Source organism: Haliaeetus leucocephalus, unplaced genomic scaffold (genome assembly GCF_000737465.1).
Source record: "Haliaeetus leucocephalus isolate CR32 unplaced genomic scaffold, Haliaeetus_leucocephalus-4.0 Scaffold897, whole genome shotgun sequence".
NCBI classification, from domain to species: Eukaryota; Metazoa; Chordata; class Aves; order Accipitriformes; family Accipitridae; genus Haliaeetus; species Haliaeetus leucocephalus.
Window position 1 is genome coordinate 1,417,251 of NW_010973333.1, and position 10,129 is coordinate 1,427,379.

A 10,129-nucleotide genomic window follows, 5' to 3' on the forward strand; every position below is an offset into this window, starting at 1 on the left:
GGTTTTAGTTATGAGGTGAGAGGTACTAGCAGTAATGAAGGTAGATGTCACAACATATGTTTTCTTTAGCATTAAGTCGTGATATATCTCCTCTTGGTTTACTCTCTACTTGACCGATGACTCAGTATCTTCAGGGCTCCACATGGTACATAGATAAACAATGAGCAGATAGGGAGGCAGATGTTGGAAATAAAGACAGACTTCCACTTCTCATTTTTGCAATTGTCCATGTATAATATTTCTCTAAGAAAATTCCTGATAAGGGTTTGTTAGAGGGTTTGGAGGTTTTTATGTTTTTGTAGAAAAAAAAGTTTTATAAAATGTTAATCCACCCCAAAACTTCAGACCACCTAAGAAGACCAAATCTCTAGCACTTAGAAAGTGAGCAAGCTGATAAACTGCAAATCTGTGTGTTCTTCTCCACACTCCTGTACCCACTTCTTACCTCTTTTACCTCATTTGCAGTTTGGTTTGAGTGCCTGGCACAGGTCCTGCGCTGATGCCAGGCTAGTCTGACAGTCCCCTATAGGAAGGAACAGAGGTCTGTCTGCTGACAGATGTCTATCAACTGATGGATGAGGTTTACACCTTTAGGAAAAAGGCTTTTTTCTTTTAAAATCGATACTAATGATCAGCACCACAGCAGCAACAATAAAACTGCTGGTAGCAGTAATATAATGCTAACATTGATAATAATAACAAAGAACTTTACTGAGAACTTACTGAAGATCTTTAAAACCTATAATACTAATTTATTTCACTTAGCACAGTGAGACATGTCATTTTTAAAGCAGAAATAACAAACTACGTAGAGGGGACAATCCCCTCATTCTTTCCATTATAGGTACCAAAGGGGAAGAAATGGCCCTCTGTTTTCCCACAGAAAATCTGAGATTTTTCACTGAGGATGAAAAGTTGAAATCTCAAAAATTTTTGTAAATTAAAATCTAAACCAACCCAAAACACAAAATATGGATCAACAGAAGCAAAACACTTATCTTACTCCTCCTTGGTGCCTTTTGTCTATACCCTGGTTTAAAAGCAGACTGAAAAAAATTGCATTAAAAACCCCCACGCTTTAAAATATATGCTTACGTGTTTAAATGCATTACTCTGACTTTCTAAACATCTTTTCCTGATTTTTAAACAAAAACTGATGAAAATGGATGTTCTCCAACAGGCAGTACATGTTCATGAGTCCAGAATTTTTGACAAAAAGGTAATTTGGGTGAAATTCCTGCTTAATTCTAAGTCTCCTTTGCCTTCTTCTAAAAGCCCAAGGAACTCTAATACCTGGCTCTTTTACTGTACGGGTCCCAAAACACATCACCATGGGAGTCAGCATCGTTATCCTCATTTCCCATAGTGGAAGCCTGAGGGACTTACCCCAGGACAAGCAGCAGACCAGCCATGGACCCCAAACAAGAACTTTCCCCCCAGCTCGGTGCTCTTTGGTCTTTGCTGTGTGACCAAAAAACGGGTCTCTGAACCGACAGTTTATCTCTCGTTTATCACGGACGGGATGGATACGCCGGCTTTCGGAAGGGATGGTGACAGCACAGCCCTGCTCTGAGGAGCAGGAGACAGACCAGCGCTTCTCCAGAGGGAGTCGCTGAGAGATGTTCTGCCAAGTGACCGAGGCAATGCGGGGGGGTCCAAAGAGGGAGGGACCAGGCACAGCCGTCCTCATTTCCCCCTAAGAAAGCAGATTTTTCTACATTGATAAAGAATACAAAGCCGAGAGAATGCCACCTCAAGTTTAACTAGGGAGCAAGTGGAAAGTTTAGATAGAAGTCTTTCAAGGAAAAATAATGAGCAGAATTACAGTAGAAACAGTTGCTATATGGATAAGGCGAAATATTTGACAAGGAAAACATCTCTGAGAAGAAAGCACAAGGCTAGAGCTATTATAGCCTCTGAGGCCTTTTCCCTCAGACTTCTTATTTTATACCATATTTCTAAAACACAACACCCACAACTGTTTTTCTTCATCTATCAAAGCATAAAATTGCCAGTCCTTTGACCTAACTTAAATGAAGGAAGTAGCAATGTTAGGTTTAATTAAAAACAGCAAATATTTGTACAGCTGTCCCTGGTTTCACAGCACAGAAATAGGTTTAGCATCAAATCTTACAGTTTTAAATCCTCTGGGAACCATATACAAAAACATATAGGATCCTTCTTGCTCACTTGCCAAAGCCAGAAATGCCTTTTTTTGGAGTTATTTCAGGTGGGGCTCATTCAGCCTTCCCGTTTCCAACCCACTGTTTTCCTACTTGGGATTTTTTTTTTCTTTTTTCCATGCTCCAAACACGGTACTGTCAGCTTGGCAGGTTTGGATGTGTTTGATGCATTTTGGGGTTGTGATTAATAATAATAATAATAATAGTAATAAAACTGAGGGTAGGCTGAGAAGTTTTGACTTAGCAGCAGCCGTAGCTTTTGGGTGGAAACCCTGACGGCTGGACCCTCCTGGGCATTTCCAGGGGTGTCTGCCTCTCGCTGTGGGTGCCACTGGGAGGCACCTGCTGCGGGATGCAGGAGCATCGACCAGATCCGCGCCGAACATCCCTGAAACCGGGAGGGCTTCGGAACGAAAGGGTTCGCTCCTGGCCCTTGCTCTCCTTTTAAATTACGCATTGAAACACATTGTAAAATCCTTCAGCGCCGAGCTTTATAACGCAGCCTCTGGGGGGCTGACTCCACGAGCATCCCACCCCCTCGAATGGGCCAGCCTTGGCAAGCCCGCTCCCGGCTGGGACCACGGGAGGATTTACACCGCCTGGTGCGAAAGGCTCGGTGGTCCCGAGCCCTGCACCCACCCACCCGTCCCTCCCCGGTGACCCCCAGGTTTCAACCTGCCGATGCCAGCCCCGGGGTGGGCTGGAGAGGCGGGTGGGCTGGGTGGCCACCCACCGCGGGGCCGGAGATAAGAGGGAGGGAAGGGGCCAAATCGGGTTTTAAAAGCCGCGAGGGAGGTGGGAACGCCGATGGCCGGTCCGGCCGCTCTGCTTGTGTCCATCGGGCACCAGGCAGGGGCTCTCCGCGCCCTCCGGGCTGTCGCAGCCCCCCATCCTCCCCGCAGCCCCCCGCAGCCTTCCCACACCGAAACCTCTGGCACCGGCAGGTCTGGCCCAGTTCGGTGCAGCCCGGGAGAGGAGATGGAGATGCGTGAGCCTGGTGGGGCTCAGAAGCCGGAGGAAGAGAGAAGAGCCGCAGGGAAAAGCCGTAAGGAGGGAGAAGAGAGCGGAGACTCGTCTCCTCCCAGCCCAGAGCGGCTGGTGAGGCGTGGGACCCTTCGGGAGACAGCTCTGTGCAGCAAGATGTCCCGACTAGTGGAAGCGACTTCCCGCCTGGTACAAGTAGAAGAGACTCTCCTGCTCCCTCTCCTACAGCAGCATCCTCTTCCTCTCCTCCCAAAAGTAAGTAAGAGAGACAGAGGTACACTTATCTCTGGCTTTTGGCAGAAGTTGCTTTTTCTGCACCCATACCTGCACGTGCTGGGTCTTGCCATGAGCACTGGAAGAGTTTCATTTACATTAATTTCCAGTTAAGTAATTTAAGCCTACAGCCTGCAAAACAGAAGGCTACTGACAGTTCAGTGTAGCTGCATCACAAGGGTTCGGGGGATAAAAAGACTTTTTGGCAGAATGAAGGCTTACTGACATGCTGAAGAGCCTGGAAAGATTATTTAGGGCTTTTTCAGAAGCCAGCTTTGTATGTGTAAATTTCTATAAATGCACATAAAGTCTTAAATTATGAAGCTATTCTCCAGTTCTAAAAGAGCTGAAAAAGAACATCAGATGCAGAGATGACTGGTACCCTGCAAGTGAAACACGACTGACCCACAGAGCCCATGGCTGCTCCAGATTGACATGCTGTATATCTAACATAGCAGACCCAATGAACACATACCTGAAAAAATCCTCAATTTTCCTATAAATACGATGGTTACCCCAGGAAGAAGTCTGAGAAAAAGCCTAGGTAGGGGCTTGCAAGTCATAGGCAGTTCTTATCCAATTTTTAGGACCAAAGGTGCATGCCACAGAAACCCCACTAGTAGTAGACACCAGTTGCTGGGCCAGCTGAGCTAAAACTAGAATCTGCTCTTTTATGCCAACCTTCCCAGCACAGACCAGCACAATGTGGGAAGCTGGGGGATACTGAAGCCAGCAAAGATGTAACCACTTAAAGTCTCATCTGGTGGATGAATATTTGTGAACAAATTTTTGCTATGACTTCTGGTTTCTCAGTATCTTGGTGATGAATTTGAGGTATTGCAAGATACTGTTTTCACGTGTGCTGGATCAATGTACGGAGTCCAGCTGGCTTTGTGATTGTTCACAATTTGCTAAAAATCAAATCCAAGCTATCTCAAGTCAAGATACTCATAAACTCAGTCACCAAGAATCAGAAGCAACCTTTGAACATCTGGGTCCAAATATTTTCAGTCTCCAGGAATATCCATCTAAGAGTCCACTAGGAATAAATACACCTAGAGATGGAAGGAGCGATACTGGAAGCTATGCATGACGTAAAAAGAGTGTGTTAAAAATCAAATGAAAATGTTAGACATTATTCTTCAAAAATGAGAGTACAGTGACAGGTTGGACTTCTGCAATACCAATTTTCCAGTAAGACTTCTTCATTGGCTCGTAATTTAAAATAAACAAGGCTAATGACATTTGGGTTTTTTTACAAACAAATGCTAGCTTGATGAAATACAGCCACTTCAATGAAGGTTTTATTTTATTCCTCTGCTTTCCCAGAACTACTTTAATATCTACTTGTATGAAAGCATGTGTTTAGATACCACTGGGAATACAGTGTACTTTGGATTCTGATTTTCCTATTCTACTTGAAGCTAAGTTAGGTCCTTTTTCCACTGAAAACCCATTATCATGACCCGCTGAGCTCTGGGACTTTCTCCCCCTTCCCTTCTACAATGAGGTTACATAAATTCTGCACTCGCTTTCCTCAGAACCTGCGTCACGGATAACCGACCCCTTTAATTGCGAGTAGTTTCACTGCTGCAGATTTGATTTTGAAATAAATTGGATTCCAAGGGATCCATTTATATTACAACCTGTCCATAAATTCAGATGAACAAGCCCTTAAAAATAAGCTCTAAGCCAATGAGTTGGCCCAAGTCCCTTCAAAATGGCAGCCCTTGGTAACATGTTCCTTCCACTCACTGTTTTTGAAGGAAAGCTCTGGGTTTATGTCTCAGAGACACTCACTCATGCTAGTAGTCAGTATTTGATACTTCTCATTTATTGCTATGGTTATGCCTCTTTCAGTTCCTTCCTGACAATCCTGACTTTCCTGTTTTCCGTTTGGTTTGGGGTTGTTCCTTGTTTTCCTTTTATTGGATTATGTTCTCTGTATTGGTTTATCAGCTGAATGGGTCCAAAAAATCACTCTATAAAACGGTCCCAAACCAGATACGCATAGGCTTGAAGAAAAAACAGATTCAAGGACTGGAAGGACAACACTGAAATAGCTCATCCCCTGTCGGTACTGGGAACAACGCTTTCTGCTGCGCCCCAGTGCCCGTTAGACAACGCTAGTCCCCAGCAATTAAAAGGTGGGTGTTAATTTCCGATGAAAAGCGACACCCTCACAAGAATTTGAAGCAAATCCTTTGCTAGCGACAGCAAGCGCGTTGCTGCTGATTTTGCCTGCGGCACGGCTGCAAAGAGACTGCTGGGCCAAAGGGTCTGCGTGAAGGTGGGGAAGGGCAAGGGGCATCTTTCCCCCCGTCCCCGACCCCATCGCCCACATCACCCCGCTGCCCAGCCCGCTGTTTACTGGCATCGCACCACAAGCGAACTCCTCACGCCTTCTGCCTCCATTAAGACACCCTGTAATAATGTCCACATTTTCCCTCTCCCGTAATTACACACTGCCAAGGTGAACAGAACGGCCTTTTTTTTTTTTTTTCTTCTTTTAACAGAGATTCTGTCTTTTAAGCAGCAATGCGAGTGCATTTGAAAAGGAAAACTACAAGGCATAAAAGCTTCCCGAAATAGCAGCGTGCGGCTTGCCCTGGCCGTGCTCAGGTGCAGCTATGCGTTACTCCAGCTTTTTGATAACATCCTGCCTCCCGCGCCGAAGTCACCGAGGGGTCGCGAGGACGGTGCTAAATCAGAAACGTGTCGCGGATTGGACTGGGCCAACCTCGACAGCAGCCAGCGGGGAATGGAGTATAAATCACGCTAAGAAGTTAAAATAGCCATCCCGTTTGCAAAACAGTCATGGTATTTTCTTTAAAGGGGGAAAGAAAATAGCGTCCTTAAAAGGCGCCAGATTGGCAGGGCGGGATAATAATAAAAAAACTTCTGACTGTGCAAGTTTCTCCTGCCCTTGTGCTCCGGTGCGGAGGAAGGCAGTCGGGGCAGCAGCTCCTCGCTCCAGTCCCGCTCCTCGGGAGAAGCAGCCAGGCTCGGCACGGCGTTATCCCAGGGCTCTTCAACCCGGGAGATTTGCGCTTTTTGGGGGAGGAATATGGAATGGGTGTCTGTTGCTAGATGACATTTCTAATGGTAGCTAATAAGCTTGTTTCCTGGTTGCTGACTTCCTGACACAAGTCAGAGATTGGTTCTCAGTGCCAAAGTGACTCGTTCTTCCTTGTGCGAGAGATCTGAAGACTGATTCATAAATAATGGCTTAGGGGTGACGGAAACGAAATAAATTGCTTTCATTAGAATTCGCATAAAACAGCAGCGGAGTCCCTGCTCGCCACCACGGATTGAACAAATGTGCCAGCATGCACATTTTTCATTTTGCAGCCACTGATATTATGGAGTTGTTCCTGGACCTAATAGCTTTGAATGTTCATTTTTTAAAGTAATTAATATGAAGAGTGATCCTGGAAAAAATTGCCTCACCCTCCATAAAGTTATTTGCAAGCCGTAGGCATCAGTACTCGTTTGTGTGGATATTTTTTAAATACTGACAAATGGACAATTTGGAGTTCTTCAAGTGAGGAATTGCCTCCAAGATCTTTCTGGAAGCTCAGAGGAAATACGCTTAGGTGGTTCCACTTTATTAATATGATAGTGCTGCACTCCGCATGCACCTGCACCTGCTGTGTTAGAAAGAGGCTTTGCAGCAGCAAACCGCAGAATGAACTACTCTAGGGGCTTGGGGGATTTTTCTTTCCACAGGAATAGTAACTTTACAAGAAATTATTAACAACTCCACCATTCTCGGTGGTGTATGTCCTAGGAGATATCTTGCAAATGCAACTGTTTTAGAAAACAGCAGGTGAGAGATGGATGCAGACTTGAGGTGGGGTTTATCTGCCCCACAGCGGTTTCCCGAAGACTGAGCTGCTCAAGCCGCATTCCCTTTAGGGTCATCAGAGAGAAAGAGGCACTCCAGATTCAGTCCATCCTCTAACAGCCACCTAAAATGGGTCAGATAAACCGTTCCTGTTGCTCCCCACTGACCATACGCAGAGCCTCTGGGAAAAAACTCCGGCTTAGACTTTCATGTGCCCACAGGAATCGCTTTCTAAAATGACCATTTTATTCCTCCAGAAGTTGAGCAATCCTGAGAATTTATACTGGAAAAATATAAAATAGGTCAGTGGGGGTGGAGGCGCTGGATTCCCAGAATGGATATCAGGGCTCTGGCCCTCCAGCCCTGACTCCTGGGTTTTGGCCGGCCGATGATGGAGAGCACCCGGCACCTGGGCCAGGGCACCGCTGCTGCCGCTCGGCCTTCAGTGGAAATTTTGTCTACCAGGGCGCATGGAGATTAAGAAAAAATGTTGAGGGTTGGCAGCGGGCCGGGGTCTAAAACCTGAGCTAAAGAGGCAGCTGTCTGTAAGAGCCAGCTGTAGGATCTGTTTGATGGGTCAGGTTGGCATCTCTGAGTAAATTAAAAGATGGAAGAAAGCAGTTTGCATCTTCTCTAAGGAAGTCTTTATAAAAGCGGCCTATTCATAAATGCAAAGCAACTTGGTGGCTACTACCAATTTTATCTTAAGGTTCAAAATTAAAAGCTGGGCCACCAGAAACACCCTGAAACCTCAGCCTACCACTGAGTGACAACTGTATGAAACAGACCCAGGGCAGTGGAAAATTTTAAGCCATAAATTAGAGAGCCTTGAAACTAGTAGGCCATGCTGTTTTTATTCTGGGGGAGGTTCTTTATGAACTCATCTGCCTAAATGTATGGATCTTGACAAATGAAAGCTGCAGGGATGATCTGCTCCCGTCCTGCAATTGAAAACACTTAAAATTAAATCACTGAAAATATTCCTGTTACCTTCTCTTAAATGGCAAAGTACCGCAGGAGCTCTTGCTCTCTATCAGTTCAACTCACAAGGGCCCTATTTCCTGAGTTAAAACAGAAAGAATTTTTAGTCTGAAACTTTTTCTTTTCCTTCAGTTAGTTACTGCCCACTTTTACTGAAAAGAGAGAGATAAGTCAAGTTTTTATTCTCTGTCATGTATCCTAAAGCTCCCATGTGCTGGACACCTGCAAAAGCTGGCAAAGCTAGCTTGTTTACTTAGTGCAATTTATTTGACCTTTTAATATATTTGAGTAAGGATTTTATACCTAAGGCAACTTTACAGAACAGATTTGAAAGGTGACCTTCAAAGGAAACATCAAAACCTTTCTGAAAAAGGAAACTTTGGAAATATATGTGAAAAAGGCTGCTTTTCAGCTAACCTCCTGACTCAGGACTCCCTGGCTTTTCGGCACAGGGGCGTACCAGAGCAATGAGTTCACCGTGCCCACAGCAGACCCACAACCACTACCGTACAACGCCTAAGGGCCCGAGAATGGTGTTGGATGGCTAGTTTTGGTATTTCCATAGTGAATGCCCTCTATTTGCTGAGTGGGACAGTTATTCAGCACTGGTTTTGATATTAACCCGCATTTTAATCCTTCAACTGCAAATCCTTTTTGCTGTTACCATTATGAAGCTGGGATTGTCTAGGTGAAATGGAGTTTTTAAAACTGGTTTCTTTGTTGTTTTTAATAACAAAGGTAAAACCCACGATAAGTCTGAACCTTCATGCTTATAAGAATAACATTAAAACTCAATTTCCTCTCAGCTAAAAGCACAGGCTGCTACTAACTAGAAGAGTAAATACATCAAGTGAAGGAGGTGAGAGGTGCCAAAATCTGGTGTGCACCACATGCTACAGGAGAAGGTTCCCCCGTCCCCTGCAGCTTGTCCTGGAGTGTTCATTGCGCGTGAGACCTCACGAAGGCATAGGCTGTGACTGAGACCTTGCTTGCACATAAATTTGGGGACAACAGAAGCTGATCCTGCTGCCAGAAGATGATGTCTTGTCTTCTTCACCTCCAAATGCTCACTCCCAGCACTCAGATGCTCGTCTCTTTGTGCTGACACAGCCCTCTCCTAGAGCAAACCAGGCTGGGGAACCATTGCAAGTTAAAGCTCTGCTTCTACCAGCTGCTCCTACCCCTCTTTTAGGGAGAGATAGGAGCAGATGGGGGTAGAGGGCAATGTTTTCTTTTAGTAGTTGTGTAAATGTGCGTAGTAGATGTGCACTCCTTTACAGGTCTCACAAACCTAGGCTGGCCCAGCTCAACGGTAGGCAGAAGGTTGCCCCTGCTGTAGGCAAGGTCCTCCAGCCAGCAGCGCTACCGGTCCTTAGGGGAAAATTGGCTCCCCTTAGCTTTTTTCTAAACACAGGGGTTTCCACGAGCTGCAACATAAGATGTTGGTTTGGCCGGGTTAAGGAATGCGTCGGCCCCGTGCAGAGCATTTGCCTTACAGGGGCAGGTGTCAGAGCAGCACTTCTCCTGCTGCGGGCCATGCCGCACCTGAGGGACTGGGAAGTCTTCATCATTTGTCACAGCGTGCAGCTGGCAGAGCCGTTGAGGTCACCCGCCTCACTGGTGATCCCAGTCACGTCACAGACGAGGGATGCTGCGTGGAAGTGATGCTTCAGCCAGGGTTGCTGCCACAAAGTCCCCTCCAGAGCCACTGGGAGCTCTCCAGAGGCATCTGGATGTCACATTTCCCTGAGGCCCTGTGGGGTAGAGGGAGTTGAATTGCCTGAGGACAGCTACAAAAGGTCTGTCTGGTAGGAACAGAATTAAAAACCAATACATTGCTGATGCCTGGGGAAGAAAGTGC

The 10,129-nt window shown here is 45.9% G+C and overlaps 1 protein-coding gene across 1 annotated transcript; it reads left to right on the forward strand.

Annotated features, from left to right (window-relative positions):
* Positions 1-2,990: 2,990 nt before the first annotated feature.
* Positions 2,991-4,337, forward strand: DLEU7 (deleted in lymphocytic leukemia, 7). The gene is made up of 2 exons (XM_010583435.1): positions 2,991-3,422; positions 4,254-4,337. The coding sequence occupies exons 1-2, from the start codon at positions 2,991-2,993 to the stop codon at positions 4,335-4,337; spliced, it is 516 nt and encodes a 171-aa protein (XP_010581737.1).
* The last annotated feature ends 5,792 nt before the right edge of the window (positions 4,338-10,129 follow it).